Here is a 24,794-nt window from a genome sequence, read left to right on the forward strand (position 1 = left end):
AAGGGCAGATGCTTTGGCTCACTGTGCCTATGTCACCCAACATGTTCTTCTATAGTAACCGCACTTGCCTATGCTAATTCCATATCCCTTCATATCTATCTCGTTCAAGTACCTGTCTTGATGCCTTGTAAATCTATTCATTGTTCCTACCTCATCCACCTCCTCTGACAGCTCATCAAAAATGGCAGCATCTGTCTGAAAAATTCACCCCTCGTATCCCCTTTCAACCTCCTCCCTCTTAGCTTAAACCAGTGCCCTCTGTTCTTAGACTCTCAAAATCAGAAGCATATTTATCAACAGCAATACAGTGTAAAGTTATAAAATACAAAATCAGTGCAAAAAAAAAGAATAATGAGGAAGTGTTCATAAATCTGATGGTGGAGGGGAAAAGGTTGTTTCTGAATTGCTGAGTGTGGGTCTTTACCCTCTATAATGGAAGTGACGAGAAGAGGGGCTTTTCCCAGGTGGTGAGGGTCCTTGGTGAAGGATACTGGCACTTTGAGCCTCTTGAAGATATCCTTGATGGTGGGGAAGCTTGTGCCTGCGATGGAGCTGGCTAGTCTACAGCCCTGTACAACCTCTTTCAGTCCGGCACCTTGGACCCTCTATACCAGGCAGTGATGCAACCAGCCAGAATGCTGTCAGCATACATCGATAGAAGTTGAAAGGAGCCTTTGACATATCACTTCTCCTCAAGCTCCTAATGAAGTAGATTCATTGGCCTGCCTTCTTTGTGATTTCATTAATGTGTTTGACCCAGTGTAGACCCTGCAAAATGTTGATGTCTAGGAACTGGAAGCTGCTCACCCTTTTCACTGCTGACCTTTCAATGAGGACTGGTGTTTCTTCTCCAGAATTCGCTTTCCTGAAGTCTACAGACAATTCCTAGGTCTTGGTGATGTTGACTGCAAGGTTGTTGCAATACCATTCAAGCAGCTGATCTTTGTCTCTCATGTGCACCACCTCATCGTCATCGGAGGATCTCCCAAGAACACCCATGAATTTATTGATGGCATTTGAGCTAATGCTTAGCCACGCAGTAATGAGTGTAGAGAGAGTAAAGCAGAGGGCTCAATACGCATCCTTCAGGTGAGCCTGAGTTGACTGTCAGCAAGGAGAAGTTATTACTAAACTCCACTGTCTGTGGTCTCCTAATGAGGAAGCTGAGGATCCAGTTGCAGAGGCGGGTATAGAGGTCGAGGTCTAGAAGCTTGGTGATTAATACTGATGGGATGATGGAATTAAATGCCAAGCTGTAATTGATGAATAGCAGCCTGATGTATATTTTGTTATTGTCCAGGTACTCCAAAGTAGAGTGAGAGCCACTGACATTGAGTGGTCATAAACAAATTAGAGTTACTTACTCAGGCAGGAGTTAATTTAAAGTTCAAAAATTCAAAGTGAATTTTATTATCAAAGTACATATATGTCACCATATAAAACCCTGAGATTCATTTTCCTGTGGGAATAGTTAGCAAATCAATAGAATAGTAACTGTAACAGGATTAATGAAAGATCAACCAGAATGCAGAAGACAATAAGCTCTGCAAATGCAAATATAAATAAATAGTAATAAATAATCAGAACATGAAATAGTGAGATAGTCTTTAAAGTGAGATCACTGGTATGGGAACATTTCAATGATTGGGCAAGTGAGTGTAGTTATCTCCTTTTCTTCAAGATCTTGATGGTTGAGGGGTGGTAACTGTTCTTGAACCTGGTGTGAGTCCTGAGGCTCTTGTACCTTCTACGTGATGGAAGCAGCAAAAAGAGCATGGCCTGGGTGGTGCGGAATCTCTGACAATGTCTGCTGCCTTCCTGTGACAGCATTTCATGTAGATGTGCTCACTGGTCGGGAGGGCTTTACCTGTGATGTACTGGGCGGAATCCACTACATTTTGCAGGATTTTCCATTCAAGGGTATTGATGTTTCCATACCAGGCTGTGATGCAGCCAGCTGGCACACTCTCCACAACACACGTCTAGAAGCCTGCCAAAGTCTTAGATCTCATGCCGAATGTCCGCAGACTTCTAAGGAAGTAGAGGCACTACCCTGCTTTCTTTACAATTATACTTGCGTGCTGGGTCCAGGACAGGTCCTCTGAAATAGCAACACTCAAGAATTTAAAATTGTTAATCCTCTCTACCTCTGATCCTCCGATGATTACTGGATCGTGGACCTCTGGTTTCCCTGTCCTGAAGTCAATAATCAGTTCCTTCGTCTTGCTAACATTGAGTGAGAGGTTGTTGGTATTACACCACTCAGCCAAACTTTCAATCTCCCTCCTGTATGCTGATTCATCACCACCTTTGATACAGCCCACAATCAGCAAAGTTGAAGATGGCATTGGAACTGTGCTTAGCTACACAGTCATGGGTTTAAAGTGAGCTGACCAGGGAGCTAAATGCACAACTCTGTGGTGCACCTGTACTGATGGAGGTTGTGGAGGAGATGTTGCTACCAATCCAAACTGACTGGGTCTACAAGTGAGGAAATCCTGGATCCAATTGCATAGGACGGTATTGAGGCCAGTGTCTTGGAGCTTATTGATTAGTTTTGAGGGGATGATCGTATTGAATGCTGAGTTGTAGTCAATAAAGAGCATCCTGATGGTATGCATCTTTGATGTCCAGATGTTCCAGGAATGAGTGATGAGTCAATGAGATGGCATCAGCTGTGGACCTGTTGCTCTGGTAGACAAATTGGAATGGATCTAAGTCACCCCTCAGGCAGGAGATGATTTGTTTCATCACAAGCCTCTCAAAACAGTTCATCACTGTGGATACAAGTGCAACTGGGCGATAGTCATTCAGGCAGGTCGCAGTGCTCTTCTTGGGCACTGGTATAAATGAAACCTACTTAAAGCAGGTACCAAAGCGAGAGGTGAAAGATCTCTGTGAACATCTCAGCCAGCTGGTCAGCACGGGTCTTTAGTATGTGGCCAGGTACCCCGTCCTGTTGGATGCTTTCCATGGACTCACCCTCCCGAAGACAGCCTACACATCAGCCTTGGAGACCGAGACCATAGGATCATCGGGTGATGCGGGGTTCGCAATGTTCCTCCATATTCTGACAGTCAAAGCAAACATGGAAGGTCCAGAATTTCCACTTTGCCTGTGAGATAGATTCCCAGAGATCATACCTGCACCTCTTGTTGCTTTCCTGGTCTCCAGACTTGACTGCCTCTGATATGGCCTTCAGCAGATTTTGGATCTCATGGTTCATCCTGGGCTTCTGATTGGGGAAGACTCTGGTTTAGTGGGGACACAGACATCTACAGCTGTTTTGATAAACCTGTAGATGAGTGTATTCATTCAGCTCTCTATATGAGTGCTTGAACACAGCCCAGTCCACTGACTCAAAGCAATCTTGTAATCATTCCTCTGCCTCCTATGACCACCTCTTAGTTGTCATAATCTCTGGAGCCTTGCTTTTTAGGCTCTGCCTGAGTAGGAGGGGGAGGACAGCCAGTTAGTCCAATTTACCAAAATGCAGTTTGGGCAAGGAACGGGAGGCATTCCTTGTCTTAGTATTACTGTGATCAAGTAAGTGGGGACTGCTGGTGCTACAGGTTATGTGCTGGTGATAACTGGGCAGGGTTTTCTTCAAGCAAGCCTGGTTGAAGTCTTTGACTATAATTCGAAATGTGTCGGCTGGGCTGTTTTTTGTTTGCTGACGATATCATGCAGTGTCGCGAGTGCTTGACTATAGTCAGCTGCTGGTGGTATACAAGCTGCAGCCAGGATCAGGGCTGAGAACTCCCGAGGTAAATAGAATGGACAGCATTTGACCGTTGAGTGTTCCAACCTGGGGGGGGTGGTGGTGCATGAGTTCGTCAGAGCCGTCATGTTGGAGCACCAACGAGTGTTAACCAGAAAACACACATCTCCTCCCTTTGCCTTACCAGAGTCCACAGTTCAGTCCATTTTGTGAACCTTGACTATTTCTGGTCTGACTGCAGCCTCTAGCATATTTGGAGTTAACCACATTTTGACTCAGCATACAATTGACCAGATTTTCATCTGCTTCTGATACAGCAGTCTTGCCCTGAGATCCTCTTTTTTTCGTCAGCAACTACACATTTGTAAACAAGATGCTGGGTGGAGGAGGCCACATCCCTCTGTTTCAGCCATGGCTAATCTTTGGAAACACTTCCATTTGATAGATGTGAGTACAACTGGGCAAGTAGTTGAGGCAGCTCATCCTGCTCTTCTTGGACTGATTGCTGCCTTTTGAAGCAAGTAGGAACATCGGTCACAGATCACGGGATTGCCAGCTACTGTGAGGATTCACACAGATGTAGTGTTATTCTTCCTTTCAAAGCATGCTTAAAAATCATTGAACTCCTACTGTGAGGAATCAGGTGCTATTTCTATTGTATATAACTCTATCATGTCACCTCTCAGCCTCCTTTGCTCCAGATCAGGTATATTCAATCTTTGCTGATAACTGAAGTTCTTCCATTGAGGCAACATCCTTGTGAATCATTTAGTCATTGAGTTATAGAGGCATAGAGAACAGAAACATGTCCTTTGGCCCATCTAGTCCATGCTAAAACCACTCAAACTGCCTACTCCCATCGACCTGTACCTGGACCATAGCCCCCCATATCTCTACCATCCAAATTCCTATCTAAACTTCTCTTAAATGTTGAAATCAAGCTCACGTGCACCACTTGTGCTGGTAGCTCATTCCATGACCTCTAGTTGTAATCCCAACCAGCCTCAGTGGAAAAAGCCAGCTTGTATTTACCATATCTATACCCCTCATAATTTTGTATACTTCCATCTCCTATGTTCCAAGGAATAAAATCCTAACCTATTCAATATTTTATTTTAACGCAGGTCTTTCACTCCCAACAACATTCTTGTAAAAATTTTTTCTGTGCTCTTTCAACCTTGTTTTACATCCTTCTTGTAGAAACATAGAAGCATAGAAAATAGGTGCAGGAGTAGGCCATTCAGCCCTTCGAACCTGTACCGCCATTCAGTATGATCATGGCTGATCATCCAACTCAGAACCCTGTACCTGCCTTCTCTCCATACCCCCTGATCCCTTTAGCCACAAGGGCCATATCTAACTCCCTCTTAAATATAGCCAATGAACTGGCCTCAACTGTTTCCTGTGGCAGAGAATTCCACAGATTCACCACTCTCTGTGTGAAGAAGTTTTTCCTCATCTCGGTCCTAAAAGGCTTCCCCTTTATCCTTAAACTGTGACCCCTCGTTCTGGACTTCCCCAACATAGGGAACAATCTTCCTGCATCTAGCCTGTCCAATCCCTTCAGAATTTTATACGTTTCAATAAGATCTTCCCTCAATCTTCTAAATTCCAGCAAGTATAAGCCTAGTCGATCCAGTCTTTCATCATATGAAAGTCCTGCCATCCGAAGAATCAATCTGGTGAACCTTCTTTGTACTCCCTCTATGGCAAGAATGTCTTTCCTCAGATTAGGGGACCAAAACTGCACACAATACTCCAGGTGTGGTCTCACCAAGGCCTTGTACAACTGCAGTAGTACCTCCCTGCTCCTGTACTCGAATCCTCTTGCTATGAATGCCAGTATACCATTTGCCTTTTTCACCGCCTGCTGTACCTGCATGCCCACTTTCAATGACTGGTGTATAATGACACCCAGGTCTCGTTGCACCTCCCCTTTTCCTAATCGGCCACCATTCAGATAATAATCTGTTTTCCTGTTTTTGCCACCAAAGTGGATAACCTCACATTTATCCACATTAAATTGCATCTGCCATGAATTTGCCCACTCACCTAACCTATCCAAGTCACCCTGCATCCTCTTAGCATCCTCCTCACTGCTAACACTGCCGCCCAGCTTCGTGTCATCCGCAAGCTTGGAGATGCTGTATTTAATTCCTTTGTCTAAGTCATTAATATATATTATGAACAACTGGGATCCCAGCACTGAGCCTTGCGGTACCCCACTAGTCACTGCCTGCCATTCTGAAACGGTCCCGTTTATTCCCACTCTTTGCTTCCTGTCTGCCAACCAATTCTCTATCCACATAAATACCATACCCCCAATACCGTGTGCTTTAAGTTTGCACACGAATCTCCTGTGTGGGACCCTGTCAAAAGCCTTTTGAAAATCCAAATATACCACATCCACTGGTTCTCCCCTATCCACTCTACTAGTTACATTCTCAAAAAATTCTATGAGATTCGTCAGACATGATTTTCCTTTCACAAATCCATGCTGACTTTGTCCGATGATTTCACCGCTTTCCAAATGTGCTGTTATCACATCTTTGATAACTGACTCTAGCATTTTCCCCACCACCGATGTTAAGCTAACCAGTCTATAATTCCCCGGTTTCTCTCTCCTTCCTTTTTTAAAAAGCAGGGTTACATTAGCCACCCTCCAATCCTCAGGAACTAGTCCAGAATCTAAAGAGTTTTGAAAAATTATCACTAATGCATCCACTATTTCTTGGACTACTTCCTTAAGCACTCTGGGATACAGACCATCTGGCCCTGGGGATTTATCTGCCTTTAATCCCTTCAATTTACCTAACACCACTTCCCTACTGACATGTATTTCCCTCAGTTCCTCCATCTCACTGGACCCTCTGTCCCCTACTATTTGGTAGGTAGGTGATCAAAGCTACACACAGTACTCCTAATTAGGCCTCACCAGTGTCTTTTACAACTTCAACATAAAATCCCATCTCTTGTACTCGATAAGCACACACAAAATGCTGGAGGAACTCAGCAGGTCAGGCAGCATCTATGGAAAAGAGTACAGTCAACATTTTGGACTGAGATCCTTCTGCAGGACTCAATACTTTAATTAATGAAGGCCAGCATGCAAAAAGCTTTCTTTACAACCCTTTCTATGATACCACTTTCAATGAATTATGGACCTGTACTCACAGATCCCTTTGTTTACAGCACTCCTCAGTGCTCTGCCATTCACTGTGTAAGACCTCCCCGGTTGGTCTTCCCAAAGTGCAATGCCTCGCACTTATCTGCATTAAATTCCATCTGTCATTTTTCAGCCAATTTTTCCAGCTGATCCAGATCTTTCTGCAAGCCATGATAGCCTTCCTCTCTGTCAACCACTCCCGCAATCTGGGAGTCATCTGCAAATTTGCTGATCCAGTTCGCCACATTATTATCCAGGTCAGTGATACAGATGACAAACAATGATGCACCCAGACCAGTCCCTGTGGCACTCCACCAGTCACAGGCCTCCAGTCACAGAGGCAATATGTGGAAAGTTAAAATCACCTACGAAAACAACCTTCTGTTTCTTGCAACACACATAAAAGTTGCTGGTGAACGCAGCAGGCCAGGCAGCATCTCTAGGAAGAGGTACAGTCAACGTTTCGAGCCGAGACCCTTCATCAGGACTAACTGAAAAAAGAGCTAGTAAGAGATTTGAGAGGGGGAGGGGGAGATCCGAAATGATAGGAGAAGACAGGAGGGGGAGGGATGAAGAAAAGAGCTGGACTGTTGATTGGCAAAAGGGATGTGAGAGAATCATGGGATGAGAGGCCTAGGGAGAAAGAAAGGGGGAGGGGGGAAGCCCAGAGGATGGGCAAGGGGTATAGTGAGGGGGACAGAGGGAGAAAAATGAGAGAGAGAAAAAGGTGTATATATAATAAAATTATATATATAATTATATTATACAGTTATATATAACTGATGGGGTACGAGGGTGAGGTGGGGCATTAATGGAAGTTAGAGAAGTCAGTGTTCATGCCATCAGGTTGGAGGCTACCCAGACAGAATATAAGGTGTTGTTCCTCCAACCTGAGTGTGGCTTCATCTTTACAGTAGAGGAGGCCGTGGATAGACATATCAGAATGGGAATGGGACGTGGAATTAAAATGTGTGGCCACCGGGAGATCCTGCTTTCTCTGGCGGACAGAGCGTAGGTGTTCAGCGAAATGGTCTCCCAGTCTGCGTTGGGTCTCGACAATATATAGAAGGCCACATCGGGAGCACCGGACGCTGTATATCACCCCAGCCAACTCTCAGCCGATCCCATCTGTTATTTATGTTATATATATATATATGTGTGTGTGTGTTCTTTTTCTTTCTCTCCTTTTTCTCCCTCTGTCCCTGTCACTATAAGGGACTCCTTGCTCATCCTCTGGGCTTCCCCCCTCCCCTTTTCTTTCTCCCTCGGCCTCCTGTCCCATGATCCTCTCATATCCCTTTTGCCAATCACCTGTCAGCCCTTGGCTCCATCACTCCCCCTCCTGTCTTCTCCTTTCATTTCGGATCTCCCCCTCCCTCTCCCACTTTAAAATCTCTTACTCGCTCTTCTTTCAGTTAGTCCTGATGAAGGGTCTTGGCCTGAAACGTCGACTGTATCTCTTCCTAGAGATGCTGCCTGGCCTGCTGCATTCACCAGCAACTTTTATGTGTGTTGCTTGAAGTTCCAGCATCTGCAGATTTCCTCGTGTTTCTGTTTCTCGCAGCAGTTGTGATTTCTCTACAAAGTTGTTCCTCTAGATCCTGCAGACTGTTGAGTGGTCTGTAATATTGACCCATACTTGGTCATACCTTTCTTATTCTTAATTTTCACCCATAAAGCCTCATTAAACGAGTTCTCCAGTCTGTCCTGACTGAGCACTGAGTGTCATTTTCCCTGACTAGTAACGCCACCCCTCCTCCCTTAATTCCTCTCACTCTGTTGCGTCTAGAACAGCAGAACCCTGGAATATTGAGCTGCCAGTCCTACCCCTCCTGTAACCAAGACTCTCTAATGGCTGCACTATCATAATTCAATATGTTGATTTTATCTGCCTTTCCTACGACACTTTTTGCATTGAAATATATGTAGCTCAGGACATTGGTCACACCATGCTCTTTCTGCACTTTTGTAGTTTAGTCACATTCTTACTTTGGTGCAGTGACGAGAACTGCATGTAACATTCTACAGCAGCCAAATCAATGTTTTCTACAACTGTATCATGACGTTCCAACTCTTAAAGTCATCGCTTGGCCATTAAAGTCAAACTTGCTATTCACCTTCCACGGCAAATACACAAGCTAATGGAGCAACTCAGAGGGTCATGCACCATCTCTTGAAACAGAAGGATCATAGACATTTTGGTTGAGACCCTGTATCAGGACACATGTAGGCCTTCCTTACCATCTTGGGCACCTGGGTTCTCATTTGTTAAGGTCCTGACATTCACAGTGTCTTGCCCTGTTTTAACTTGCCAAAATACATTACCATATTTGTCCAAGTAAAATTCAATATGCCTTTCCCTTGTCCACTATACCAACAATTCTGGTGTTATTTGCAAACTTACTAATCATTACATCTATATTCTTATCCGCATTATTAATATCATCATCATCATCATCATCAGGTGCCGTGCCCAGTTTGAGCTTTGACTGCCATGGCCCACACAATCCTGTTTCGAGTCAAGTGGATCAATTCATTGGTATTCATTTCCAATTCTCTGGCTGCTGTCTCCATCATCATTTGTCTTTGTCTTCCTCTTGCTTTCTTCCCTTCAATCTTTCCCATAATTACCGTGCATTCTAACTCCTCTTTCCTAATCACATGTCCAACGAAGTTACGTTGCCTTTTCATGATCTCATACATTACTTCTCTTTTTGTGTTTGCTCTGTTCATGACATCCTCATTAGATATTCGTTTCATCCATGATATTCTTTGCATCCTCCTCAAAAACCGCATTTCTGCTGCTACAATTCGCTTCCTCATGTTACTAGATATTGTCCAACATTCTGAGCCATATAACATAATTAGATAAATATAACATTTCAGTTCTCTGAGGCGGGTTGTCATGCCTAGTTTAGTATTGATCAGTGTACTCTTCATTCTCCTAAAGGTGTTTTTTGCCATCCGTATTCTTCTTTTGATGTCCAAGTTGCACCTGCCATCTGATGTCACCCAGCTTCCTAAGTAGCAAAAGTTCTTTACTTATTTTATGTCTTCCCCATTTAATCTCAGCCTGCAGATAGGATTCTCCTTCTTTTTGGATATCACCATACATTCTGTCTTTTTGCAACTGATAGACCCATTTTTGCACTTTCTTCAATTATATCAATTAAGTTTTGTAGTTCTTCCTCCGTACTTCAATTAACACAGTGTCATCTGCATATCTGAAATTATTGATGTTTTCACCGCCAACTTTGATTCCCAAGAAGTCTCTTATTTTTTGTAATATTATTTCACCATACACATTTAATAAATCAGGGGAGAAAACACACCCTTGTCTAACGCCCCTCTTGATTCTCGTAAACTGACTCACTTCTCCATCTATTCTTTGAGCGGCAGTTTGTTCCCAGTACAGATTTCTGATTAGACGGAGGTCTTTCGGATCTAGATCTAGAGTTTTCTGTAATATTTCGAATAACTTATTGTGCTTCACTTTATCAAATGCTTTTGTGTATTAGATAAAACAAACAAATCTTTTTGCGCTTGAATAGCTCGTTCTGATAGTATCCTTAGCATCAATATTGCGTTTCTTGTACCTGTGTCTTTCACAAAACCACACTGTTCTTTGCCTATTTCAGCTTGTATCTTACTTTTAGATCTTGTAATCAAAATTCTTAGAAGTATCTTGGTGATATGACTCAGTAAACTTATGGTCCTATGTAATTCACATTCTATTGCTCCAGCTTTCTTAGGAAGAGTGATAAATACTGATTTTTTTCAACTCTTCTGGTATTATTCCAGTCTCATAAATGTCATTGATTAAATCAGTAAGTTTTTCAATTCCATAATCTTAAAGGGCGATAATTTGTTGTATTACTAATTCATCAGGACCTGCTGCCTTTCCTTTCTTCATCTTATTTATTGCATTACGAACTTCAGATTTTAAAATATTTGGACCTTCAATGTTTTTCTTAACTTCTGGTTTTTTGCCTCGATCGTCTTCAAACAATTCCTGAATATCCTCAGTCCATCTGTTCATAATCTCATCTTTTTTCATGATAATGGCGCTGTCCTTTGCTTTCACACATCCACCAGAAGAACAGAGGAGCTTTTTACCAGTGATATTCTTGATTTGTTGATGTAACCTATTTGGATCAGTAATAGGGATTCTTTCTATTTGCTCACATTCCTGGTTTAACCATTCTTCTTTGGCTTTTTGACATAAGCTTTTAATTTTTTTTATCTAAGGACTTATATTCTATAGGATTTGCTTTCTTCTGTCTCCTTTCTTCCATTAGATTTTTGATTTCATCTGTCATCCATTTATTCTTCGTGTTTTTTTATTTTTAATATATATGATAAATATATTATTAATATATATGATAAGTAATAAAGGACCCCGTACCGCTCTCTGTGGCATACCACTGATTACAGATCCACATTCTGAGCAACAACCCTCACCCATCTTTGTTTCCTGCCATCAACCCAATTTTCTAATTCACCCTGGATCCCATTTGTTCAACATTCCTGACCAGACTCCTATGCGGGACTTTGTCAAAGGATTTGCTAAAAGCCATGCAGGTGATGTTTGCAACCGTGCCCTCGTCAGTCCTCCTCAAATGAATTACTAAACCAGATTAGTGAAATATGTTCCAATGCACAAAGCCATCCTGATGATTCCTATTCATGTCTTTCAGAATCCCTTCCAGTAAACTTTCACACCATTGTTGCAAGGCTCAGTGGCTTTTTCCCTGGCTTATTCCTCCTGCTCCTCTTAAAAAGGGCACAATGCCAGCTCTCTTCCAGTTTCCCAGTACCTCACACCTGGCTAATGAAGATGCAGAAGTCTCTGCCAATGTCCCACCAATCTCCTCTCCTGCTTCCCATAATATTTTAAGATACAGCTGGTCAGACCCCAGGGACTAACCACCTTTATGCAATTCATGATACATTGGAGAAGATTCGCACTTGATATCCTATCAGTTTGTGAGCAATTTTCTGTAATTCGGGACATATTTGCATTCATTGTATGAGGTCTATCCCTACATTTGTCAGCAGGATTTGCATTATATCTGCAAGACATCAGCCTTTTTTTGTATGTAGATTCCATGAGCAACAAGCCCAAACAATTTATGCACAATTTCAAACATTGTGGTGTCCAAAAGTGCAATGACTATAAACTGACCACTTCCCACAATGACTTTGCAGAAGGATCAAGCCTCAGTGCTCTGCTTAGCCTGTTGGCTTGGATTTTAAAATATGACAGGCTGCAGCATTTAGTTGTGCAACTTGCCATGGAAGATTAGCAGGTTTTGGAAAGAGCAGATGGCAGATGATTGAGAGAACACACCCTTTCCAAAATTGCAGTTTCTACTTTATGGCTAAGTGTCCCACCCAGTTACCAAGCAGTTTGCACAACACTTAGAGTGGACTGGACAGTAACACCATATGCCATCAAGTGCTAGCATGTAATTCCATCTGCCACATTTAATTGACTTGAGGAAGGCATTTCAAGGATTGGTGGACAGGGAAAGATAGGGTTAAGATGTGGACATAGATAACTTCAAAATCTTTGTATGCTGCTTATGATGATAGACTCTTTGCCTGCTCTTGATGGTGTTCACACCCAGCAAATATCTTCCTCTAGTAATCACAAGCTAATAACTTTAACCTTATATGATGATGCAACTCTTCACCATGTAATTAAGTCCACTCCTGTATCCAGCTATGTTTTGTATATAAATACACACTTTTCAGCACCTTCTGAAAAACCTCATTCCAAATGGAATGGGACACCAGTGCAGATTTCTAAGTCAGCATGGTGTGATATTTGCCTCTCACTAAGTTTCTACTTCAAATCTGTTTCCCTTTTGTCTTCAAGTATACTTGCAGTGGATGGGAAATGAAATAAACTATAGGTTTTTTTTGAATGATCATTGAGGCAATTAGTCATAGTTTTGTACACCTGTTGGCTGAAATATGAACATTTGCTTCTGCGGAGCTGAACTGAAATCTCATTGTGTTCTGTTGAAACAGGAGACTGTGATGGCAGCTGCTTTGCTCTTGAATTCTCCTCCTCCTTCACCTTCATACCAGAAGAATCAAGCAGTGAGCCGAGATGGGAGACAAAGAGTTGCCTTCGATCAGAATAATGCCGGTATGATAAAACTACAGATTTGTTTTTACATTTGAGTTGATGAAAAATTTCAGATTGATCAATAGCAAAATGAGTACACTTTTTTGATCTAAAGCCCATCCATAAAATGGGTCTACCAAGAATAGTGGTCCAGAATCTTGAGGTAAGTTATTCACTTGTCCCTGTACTGTTCATTTATACAGCTGGTGGTGAAAGTTAATTAAATTCACCTCAGTCCCAGATCAATATCGGTGATTCTACGTAATGAGAATTAACATGAAATTTTAACTGAATTTGATTCCATTAGTCATTCATTTTAATTCTCTCCCTGATTGATTGTCTTGAAGAATCAATCGTAAATCACTGATGCACAGTTCTGTAACTAAATTAATCAAAGGCAGAGGACACAAGCAAATTGCCCAGGCCCTGTAGACTCACATTAGGTAACTTGGAACATGTAGAAAGGATAACATTTAAGAAACATCTCCCAGTACGAGTTTTAATGTCAATTCCTCTGTGTGGAAACGGCTCATGGCTTGTTAAATAATGACAATCAATCGAAGTAAGAAGCTGTTATTTAGAAGCCAATAAAATGGAATGTAGAGCTTAATTATTCTTCTCTAAGGCCAGATGGTAGTGTAGTGGCATCAGTACTGGACTCCAAGGCAGATGGTCCTGAGTTCAAATCCAGCCGGGTCCCATTCTGAGCAGCAGAAGAAAAACCTAACAATCTACTTCTGTATCTTGCCACAAAACCCCTGTGGACTACTACACTACCCATAAGTCGATGGTGACTTGGCGGCACTCAACAGCAACAAGGAAACAAATGCAAATGAGCACCGTGGATAAAGTTACTTAAGATGTACCAAATGTGGTTCTCCATTACTGCTCAGCATGTTGGCTTTGCTGACAAATTGCATTCACAGAGTTCATGTTCTTTAATTTTAAAATATGTCTTAGTAAAAAATCCGACTACATTATTAATTTCCATAACAGGACAGATTTAAAATCTATTTCATTCAGTACAGTTTATCAGGGTGATCAAATATTTAGCACAATACAGTTATCGGGGCAAGAGTATCATTATATAAATGCCTTGCAAAGTCTGGTTTTATTTCTAATTTTCATTATTACTGCATAATTAATTTGACAAATGGTTTATATCAAACAAACCTTTTGAATTCATGACAGGAATCCTTTTGAAACAGAGCTTATCATTGGACTTGTTATTCAGATCAGTGTGCTCAAAAGTGACCAAATATATAATGATTCTGACAAATGTCATATGAAATAAGTTTCATATAGACATAATATAAGATAAAATAGGTGCACATCAAGGTCAAGGATATTTTATGCGAGTAATGAAATAGAATTAAATGAGGTAGGGCCATTAAAAGTAGTAGTATCACCATAAGTGTTACAATCTACTTTCACTGAAAATTCTTTGAAGCTTTGGGACAACAGTGTAAACATAAAGACTCCAATAATGTTTGATAACATTGTCAGATAAAATGGAATATATGAGAGAGAGAGAGAGAGAGAAAATCTCTCTCTCTCTCTCTCTCTCCTCTCTCTCTCCTCTCTCTCCTCTCTCTCCTCTCTCTCTCTCTCTCCTCTCTCTCCTCTCTCTCCTCTCTCTCCTCTCTCTCCTCTCTCTCCTCTCTCTCCTCTCTCTCCTCTCTCTCCTCTCTCTCCTCTCTCTCCTCTCTCTCCTCTCTCTCCTCTCTCTCCTCTCTCTCCTCTCTCTCCTCTCTCTCCTCTCTCTCCTCTCTCTCCTCTCCCCCCCCCGCCCCATTACAGGATGAACAAGCAGTCTTTGGAGTACTGCAAGTCTGTGTCTTTATTGATGCTTTGTTGCATGCTTGAGTGGAGGGTGCTGATGCTTTTTTGCTGGTGGGGAGGGGGTTTGTTGCTTTGCTGCTGCTTATGCGTGTGGGGGGGTTTGGGGTTCTAATGTTTAACTGTCATTCATTCTTTGGTGCAATTCTCTGTTTTCATGGTTGTTTGTGAAGAAAAAGAATTTGAGGATGTATATTGTGTACATTTCTCTCAAATGTACTGATTGACCTATTGAACCTATTGATTCATTAGCCAGTTCCTCTATTTCATTTTAACTGCATCTTCTTAACTCTGCTGACTGTATGTTTCCATGTTTTTCTACTTTATTTTATGCTCTTCCTGTCAATATTGTTTCTAGAATGACATAAAAATTATGATGTTCAGAGAACACACATCAAAGTTGCTGGTGAATGCAGCAGGCCAGGCAGCATCTCTAGGAAGAGGTACAGTCGACGTTTCAGGCCGAGACCCTTCGTCTCAGCCTGAAGCGTCGACTGTACCTCTTCCGAGAGATGCTGCCTGGCCTGCTGCGTTCACCAGCAATTTTGATGCACGTTGCTTGAATTTCCAGCATCTGCAGAATTCCTGTTGTTTGCATGATGTTCAGAGAATTCATTTTGCTTCATAGAGACAGAGACACTCCAGATGCTGTAATCTGGAGTGCAAAAACTCGGGTCAGCTAGTATCTGTGGAGGAAAAGGGACATATTGAGCCAAAACTCTTCAACAGGACCTGTTGCTTCTTGATGGCTTCAGAAATGTTAGCTTTATATGCATGCTATGTTCTCATGTCAGGGAATTGTTAGCCATGAGAAATTAAAGAACTACTCAGAGTCTGAAATACTAATTACTTTTTTGCTCCCCCTGACACATTATTAGAAAAAGTTTTAATATTATTGCTGATGTACAAAAAGGCCCTTTGATTAGTAATGATAGAATTGAACATGAAGTACACCAATCTAAAGCAAAACAAAACTGCAAATGCTGGAAAGCTAACATAAAAAGAGACAATTCTGGAGATAGTGGACAATTCTGGACAGCATAAATGTTGTACTTGAGGAACATTGATGCTGTTGAAATTATCGTGAAGCAGCCAGCACTGCAAAGACTAGAATCTGCTGAGCTTATCACTAACTGGTTAACATTTATGTTCCTCTGATTGGTATAAAACTGAATTTCAGTATTGTGATATTTACTCAGCTGGAAATAATATCAGAAGTTACTTTCTGACCCTCAGTATACACCGGACTACAAAAGCTTTCTACTTTTGTTTCAAGGATTAAAATAAAGTACTACAGTTTGCTGAATAAACTGGAACTCTGCAGAACTGCCACAACACAAGGAACATATTCCAATTGATCAAATAGAGCAAAGAGCAAGTATAATGTGGCATTCAGCTTAAGTTTAAATTTGGAACCTTTGAAAATTTTGAGGCCAGTATAATACAAAAATATATTATGGCCTTCAGGGTGAGAACTTGATCCCAGTACAATTTCCCACACTGTATGGCTTCTGATTTACATCCCTTGATCCCAGTACAATTTCCCACACTGTATGGATTCTGATTTACATTCCTTGATCCCAGTACAATTTCCCACACTGTATGGATTCTGATTTACATTCCTTGATCCCAGTACAATTTCCCACATTGTGTGGATTCTGATTTACACCCCTTTGCCACTATCTCCACTCTTTAGTAATTTATGGGCAGAGCTGGAAAATTGGATTCTAGTTATGAGGAATACTCCAGATGACGTGGATACCCCTGTGCACTTTAAAATGAGCTGGTTTAGTGGTAAGCTGCCTGTATACCTCAACCAGAGGCATCAATTCCACTGAATATTGACAGAAGCAATAAAGTAATTAACTCTAGTCATACTGTAAAATCTGAACATTGTGACATGCTGTGCTAGTAATACATTATTTGTTGGTTTAGTCCTTAAGGCTGATTTATACTTCTGCGTAGGCTCTACATGTTAGCCTACGCAATTGGCCTACGCCGTTGTGAGCATTTATACTTGTATGTTGGTGTGTCTGTGTCACTCTACAATTCACTGCCAAAACGCTAGTTGGCGGTGGGGTTTCTATGCCACTGTGTTGAGTTTCAAACAATGGCGACTGAAACTGAGCACATCATGTTGGAGTTGGAGCTAATAAATGTTGAACAAGAGTTACTTTTATTGAAATTATTGCAATGCAGAAAAGAGAGAAGACGTTGGAGGAGATGGTGTGCACGACCATTGAACGGACTGAGGCAGAAGGAGGGTAAATTTTCTGTGCTTGTCCGGCCACTGAGAGACATGGACAAGGAAATGTATTTCAAATATCTTTGGATGTCAGCAGATAGATTTGACGATTTGACGAGAAAAAGCAACCGGAAATGCGTAGGAGGAAATGCGATGCTACCAAGCGGACCAATCACAGTTGCTGTGGTCTGGGTCGCCGTGACGCGTAGTTACATTTTTGGGGAGGTGCACGTCAGGCTACAGCGTAGGGTATGCAGCTACGCCATACCTACAGCGTAGATTCGACGCAGAAGTATAAATTGGCCTTTAATCTGTGCCTACGGGTAAAAGTTGGATTCAAGTATTTTTGAACATCAGAAGTATATATTTGTGTACCTCTTCATGATGATTGACTGCTTTGCTGCAGAGGATATGATTATACTGAAACATCATGCTAAGTTCAATTGTGCATTGATTACTAGACTGAAAATCCCTTCTGTATTGTCACTAAGGTTTGCATTGCATTGTTTTGTTTTTAACTGATTAAACTCAGTGTCAGCAATAAATGTCAATCACGCATCCTGTTCATTTTAAGACTGCCACACATAGTTTCCAAATGTCATCTAGATCATGAGTTCCAAACCTTTTTTATGCCATGGACCACCACCTTCAATTGAGAGGTCTGTGGTCCCCAGCCTGGGAATCCCTAATCCAGATGAAGAAACAACCCTGTTTGTGGGTGCAGTGGTCAATACCGTTCTGGTGGTTTAAAGGGCAGGAAGATGGCAACTGTGGGCAGAAATAGGGTGATATTTCAGATTACTTAAAGGAAGATAATGTTTTTTTAAGAAGTACTTAAGTAGAGTCAGACATAGTCTGTAGATAATACCAATTTAGTTGTGCTTAATAGAGACCAAAAATTGATGCAGCTTTTGAATGAAGTACTTTTTAACAGCCAAAAGTATCCAAACTGAACTGAAAGCTGAACATTTCAAGTTCTATGGGTCAGACAGGAACATCAAGCTGGTCTGTAAAATATGTTTTCACATTGAAATGCAGCACTTAAGCAGTATAAAGCTCTCTGTGTTTTTAATATGCTAATTTTTCTCTGTTCCCATTCAATCACCAGAGTTATGGACTGTGGAAAGCTGTCAAAAGTTTCATTCATACAACAACAGTTTTTATTAATTTATCACCTTTAGTGTGGTAAAATGTCCCAAGATAACAGAGTTGTGGAACAAAACTTGAGTCTGTCAAGAAAATGAAATTGGTTTAGGGGCTAGGTTTGATCTTGTGTTGTAAAGGAGGAACGATGGTAGAGGCAGAGGTTAAGAAAGAAATTCTAGCACATAGCCTTGACAACCACTGACCCTAATAAAGCTGCAAGGCCAGGTCTGGAGAAACACAAATATCTCAAAGTACTGCCGGGTTGAATGGGATTGCAGGGGTGAGGAAGCATGAGCACAAAGGGATTTGAAAATTGGGATGAATATTTTAAAACGTGACCAGAGCCAGTGTAGGTCAAGTGACTGCAATGTCATTGGGTAGCACAAATTTGTATTATCATTTTCTTCCATTTTGAGGCACAATCCATTTGTGTCATTGTGTTGTCAAATACCTGTAAACTATATTAAACATAATGTAGGTAAATCAGAAGGTGAGATTAAAAAAAACTCACCACTGAGTTGCATGATCTTGTACTTTGTCATACAGACCTTTGTGCGTTGGTGGAATATGAATTACACATGTGAAATTAGCCTACTTGATAACCTCTATTTGCTGTATAGCCTGGCAAATTCCAAGTGGATTTGGCAAATGTAGGATCAATTTTATTCCTGTACATGACCCTGCTGATATTTAGCAACTCCATAACTGCATTAGGAATTGAGTGGGCAGTTAATGAGGCAAGTGTGCTGAATTCCATAGCAGTGTGACATTGGAGCAATTTTAATTCCTTGAATTCTCTTCTTTAACGTGGGCCAGTTGTGCAACTGAACCTGGCAGGAAAAAGCAGATGATCAGTGGATCAGCTGGGAAAAAAGAGTTGGGTCACTGGTCAAGACTGATGGGGAAAAATATCTGCTGGGCTCAACTTTCGGGGGGTGGGGTGTCTTAGATTTTGGCAATTTCACTCAATCAGAAAAACTGCTTGGAACCCAAAAAAAATTCCTTGTGAGCTTCGAAAAGAGGCATCTGTTGCTGGCTGAACAAGCAATATCAAGTAGAAGAACAAAAAAAGGCTTGTTCTGGGACTGTTCTGGTCCCAGCCCACTTCTTCCCACTGATATTCCTTTGGAAGGGAATGGATCGCCTGACTTCTTTCCCAAATGGTAAAATTGTAGTCAATGCTTAACGTAGCTATCTGCCCCTCCCCTGCATATTATTTATGGATGACCCAATAGCCACTGCTCTTCACACCGTCCTTACACATCTGGAGAAGAAGGATGCTTATGTGAGAATGCGGTTCTTGGACTACAGTTCAGCATTCATAAGACCGTAAGACAAAGGAGCAGAAGTCGGCCATTAGGCCCGTCGAGTCTGCTCCGCCATTTTATCATGAGCTGATCCATTCTCCCATTTAGTCCCACTCCCCCACCTTCTCACCATAACCTTTGATGCCCTGGCTACTCAGATACCTATCAATCTCTGCCTTAAATACACCCAGTGACTTGGCCTCCACTGCCGCCCGTGGCAACAAATTCCATAGATTCACCACCCTCTGGCTAAAAAAAATTCTTTGCATCTCTGTTCTGAATGGGCGCCCTTCAATCCTTAAGTCATGCCCTCTCGTACTAGACTCCCCCATCATGGGAAACAACTTTGCCCCATTCACTCTGTAACAACACCGTAGTTCCATCCAGGCTCGACAAGAAGCTCAGAGTACTCAGCCTTGACCTTGCCTTGTGCAGCTGGATCCTGGACTTCTTGTCAGATCACCATCAGGTTGTAAGAGTGGGCTCCCTCACCTCTACCCCTCTGACTCTCATTACAGGAGCCCCTCAGAGCTGTGTACTGAGTCCTCTCTTTTACTCCCTGTATACCTATGACTGTATCGCCACCCACAGCTCCAAACTGCTAATCAAATTTGCTGATGACACTGCATTAATTGGCCTTATCTCAAACAATAACGAGGTGGCCTACAGGGAAGAAGTCATCTCTCTGACACAGTGGTGTCAAGAAAACAACCCCTCCCTCAATGTTGCAAAAACAAAGGAGCTGGTTGTGGATTACAGGATGAATGGAGATGGGCTAACCCCTATTGTCATCAATGGATCTGGTCTTGAGAGGGTAAACGGCTTCAGGTTCCTCAGCATCCACATCACCAAGGACCTCACATGGTCTGTACACACCAGCTGTGTGGTGAAAGAGGCACAACAGCATCTCTTTCACCTCAGACTGTTTAAGTAATGCGGTGTGGGCCCCCAAATCCTAAGAACTTTCTACAGGGGCACAATTGAGAGCATCCTGACTGGCTGCATCACTGCCTGGTATGGGAACTGTACCTCTCTCAATCACAGGACTCTGCAGAGAGTGGTGTGGACAGCTCAGCGCATCTGTAATTGTGAACTTCCCACGATTCAGGACACTTACAAGGACAGGTGTGTAAAAAGGGCCTGTAGGATCATTGGGGACTCAAGCCATCCCAACCACAATTTATTCCAGCTGCTACCATCTGGGAAACGGTACCACAGCATAAAAGTCAGGACCAACAGGCTCCGTGACAGCTTCTTCCACCAGGCCATCAAACTAATGAACTCACGCTGATTTGCATGTACTCTATATTACACTGACTGTTCTATTTATTATAAATTGCTATGATTGCAAATTTCACATTTAGACGGAGACGTAACGTGAAGATTTTTACTCATGTATATGAAGGATGTAAGAAATAAAGTCAATTCAATTCAATAATTCAGCTGGATTTCTTGTCTCAATAAACGTATCAGAATATCCTGGTTGGCCACCCAAACCTGTACTTAATCACCTGTCTGGTTTCTGTTGACATAGATCTTTAAATTATTACCTCTTTGTGAATGAGAGAGGATTGTACCCAGGATATGCCCTCTTCTCATTGTTACCATCAGGAAGGAGATACAGGGGCCTGAAGGTGCACACTCAGCGATTCAGGAACGGCTTCTTCCCCTCAATCATCCTATTTCTGAATGGACTAATGCATGGACTAACCCATGAACTAACTCCATCCATCCATCGATTTTTTTCCCCCTCTATTGTTGTGCATTACATTGTACTGCTGCCCTAAGGCCAACAAATTTCACGACATATAGCGGTGATATTAATTCTGATTCTGAATCATACAGGGCCTCAGTGGAAGACTAAAATCTGGAACACTCACTTGATACAAATTCCCTGTTCCTTTAACAATGTTTTTAAAAAAAATAATCCAATCCATATTTTAGCTCCTAAGAAACACTTGGCGAGCATCCCACTTAATAGGGTAATTAAATCTGTAAGAATTCAGATGGAAAGTTTTTAGGAAGGAAACCACAACAGAATGAGGGCTAGCATTAAGTATTGCACTTCAGGGAACAGGATTTGTGTTTCTGTTTTCTTGTAGTTATCCATTTATAGACAGCAACTGATATAAAAAGTCCATTAAAATAAAGGATGGTGAAAGAAGATGGTCTGTGAAGATTTGGAACTGTGCTATTGAGCAGATATCTGACAGAAAAGACATTGGTCTAAAATGAATGCAAAGATGCACAGTATCTAAGTACAGGAAATGTATTCAAGTGTGGTGCACTTCAATGAAAAATTAGACTTTTCTCATTTCAGTCCTGCAGTTCTCCTAAATAGAACCTTTCTAATTTTTTCTTGGAAGTCAAGTCAAGTCAAATCACTTTTTATTGTCATTTCAACCATAACTGCTGTTACAGAACATAGTAAAAATGGGACAACGTTTTCCAGGACCATGGTGCTACATGAAACAATACAAAAACTACATTGAACTCAGTAAGAAAAAAACACAAAAACTACACTAGACTACAGACCTATCCAGGACTGCATAAAGTGGACAATACAGTGCAGGCGCTACAATAAATAATAAACAAGGCAGTAGGCACAGTAAAGGGTATAGTAGGTTGGTGTCAGTCCAGGCTCTGGGTATTGCGGAGTCTGATGGCTTGGGGGCAGAAACTGTTACATAGTCTGGTCATGAGAGCCTGAATGGTTCGGTGCCTTTTTCCAGATGGCAGGAGGGAGAAGAGTTTATATGAGGGGTGCTTGGGGTCCTTCATAATGCTGTTTACTTTGCGGATGCCTCGTGTAGTGTAAATGTCTGTGATGGCGGGAAGAGAGACCCTGATGATCTTCTCAGCTGACCTCACTATCGGCTGCAGGGTCTTCTGATCTGAGATGGTACAATTTCCGAACCAGGCCGTGATGCAGCTGCTCAGGATGCTCTCAATACAACCTCTGTAGACTGTGGTGAGGATGGAGGGGTGGGAGATGAACTTTTCTCAGCCTTCACAGAAAGTAGAGACGCTGCTGGGCTTTCTTTGCTATGGAGCTGGTGTTGAGGGACCAGGTGCGATTCTCTGCCAGGTGAACACCAAGAAATTTGGTGCCCTTAACGATCTCTACGGAGGAGTCGTCGATGTTCAGCAGAGAGTGATCACTCCGTGTCCTCCTGAAGTCAACAACCATCTCTTTTGTTTACATTCAGAGACAGGTTGTTGGCTCTGCACCAGTCCGTTGGCCGCTGCACCTCCTCTCTCTATGCTGACTCATCCATTCTTGCTGATGACACCCACCACTGTCGTGTCATCAGTGAACTTGAAGTAAAATATCCTTGAGTTTGGACGTTCAAAACTGTTGTATGTTATTGGTAATAATTCCCCAATCTACTTTCAATTAGTTTTTGATGATTTGGCGGGAGGAGGCGATAGCAGCGTGCTGCGTGTGCGCAGCCCTCCGGTGAAAAATGATATAATTTCCATTAAATAGGGGCGGTGGACAATTTTGATTTGATGGAGATGGACCTGAAAGTACAGAGGAACATCTGGAAAAATTTCTGAAACGCTCGTTCGCTGCTGTTGTTACTGCGCGGTTGGGAATCTTTCGGAGGGAAGGCCTCAAAATCCCCGGCTTTGCCTGCCGTTGGTGACCGAGAAGGAGGTTGAATCGTTCGGACAGAGATGGCGCTCAGTACTCAGTGTCGGACAGCTGATCAGAGCTCGAAGTTTTCGGATGACTCAGAGTCGGACTGTGGTCGACATGGCAGGGAGAGTTTTTCTTCCTTCTCCCGTCTGCGTGAGATGTGGGACATTTGAGAGACTTTGAACTTTTACTGTGCTCATGGACTTCTTCATCAAGTTATGGTATTGTTGCACTGTTGTAACTATATGTTATAATTATGTGGTTTTGTTAGTCTTTTCAGTCTTGGTCTGTCCTGTGTTTTGTGATATCACACCGGAGGAAATATTGTATCATTTCTTAATGCATGCATTACTAAACGACAATAAAAGAGGACTGCGTGTCTTCATAATCTATCAGTGATTATAATAACAAATTTTCCATTTAACTTCACGAGATTCAGGGGAGCACCAGAACCCCAGACCCAATGATTCTCAGCAGTTGATAATTGGAGACTCAGTGACTCTCAGCATAATGTGGGCCTTGGTGGGACTGTGGGGGTAGGAAGCACGAGATGCATGACCAGGTAAGCCAGATGGCAAAGCATCTGCTTTTCAGTGTGGATGATTGGCAGATAATCAGAATTACTATACATATTTTTGGCAGTTATGTTTTGTTTTAACCCAGGAGTTTTAACCTTAGAGTTTGAATGTGTTTGTCAGATAAACGCCATTATACACCAGTCATCTGGAAAAAGATGAGTGTGCTTGTAGAGATCACTTCTGATGAATTAAATGTATGTCATGATACACATTAATGATTGAAAAGGGTGTTAAAGTGATTTTAAAACTTTATTTGATTGTCAGTAGATGTATCCACTTAGTCACAAGGAATATGGTCCTATAATATGAAAAATTACTTCTGCTTAGGAAATCATGCCCATGGGAAGACAGCAAAAATAGTTGAGGATTTTTCAAAAATGCTGTTTCAGCTGCTCGGTGGCATACATTACCTTATCATTACATATCCTTCTAAAATGAGTTGTTGCTTCAATTCTATGAAGTTCGGAGTTCTTGCAAGGCACAATAACAAACTGGCAGATAGTTCTGTATTAGTCATCTGAGTCAGGCTGAGACTTCTCAATAATTTATGTAGATAATGGACAATTTAATGATTTAGTCCATTGCTCTTCTGTTAGGAAGGGGAAATTATCCAGGAACGTAGACACAAGCTGGATCAGCTTGGCATGTGAACTGGGTCTGGTTGCCTTTGGAATTATCTTTAATCAGATAACTCCCATTCCAAAATAGAATCAATATCATGGATTGAAAATGGGGAAAAATGCCCAACAGCTTGGCCTTTGCTTCATGTATAATGTATTATTAAAATAATAATGTTAAAAATATCAGAATTTTTCTCTGCTGTTAATTGCCTGTAACTTCAGTGATTTGTATACACACAGTCCCCACTTTATAAGGTTATCTCCTGTACCTAATAAACTGGCCACTGAGTATATGTTCATGGTCTTCTGCCACTATAGCCCATCCACTCCAAGGATTGAAGCATGTGCATTCAATGGGTTCTTCTGCACACCACTATTGTAACATGTTTTTTT

The 24,794-nt window shown here is 41.8% G+C and overlaps 1 protein-coding gene across 3 annotated transcripts in view; it reads left to right on the forward strand.

The window, feature by feature from the left end:
- reps2 (RALBP1 associated Eps domain containing 2) overlaps window positions 1-24,794 on the forward strand; it is a 240,108-nt gene that overhangs the window by 104,235 nt on the left and 111,079 nt on the right. For all 3 annotated transcript variants that reach the window (XM_063051049.1, XM_063051048.1, XM_063051050.1), the window contains one exon: window positions 12,924-13,044. In XM_063051049.1, coding sequence (XP_062907119.1) covers window positions 12,924-13,044 — 121 coding nt within the window. The remainder of the gene's footprint in view (window positions 1-12,923; window positions 13,045-24,794) is intronic.

Source organism: Mobula hypostoma, chromosome 6 (assembly GCF_963921235.1).
Source record: "Mobula hypostoma chromosome 6, sMobHyp1.1, whole genome shotgun sequence".
In the NCBI taxonomy this organism is placed as follows: domain Eukaryota; kingdom Metazoa; phylum Chordata; class Chondrichthyes; order Myliobatiformes; family Myliobatidae; genus Mobula; species Mobula hypostoma.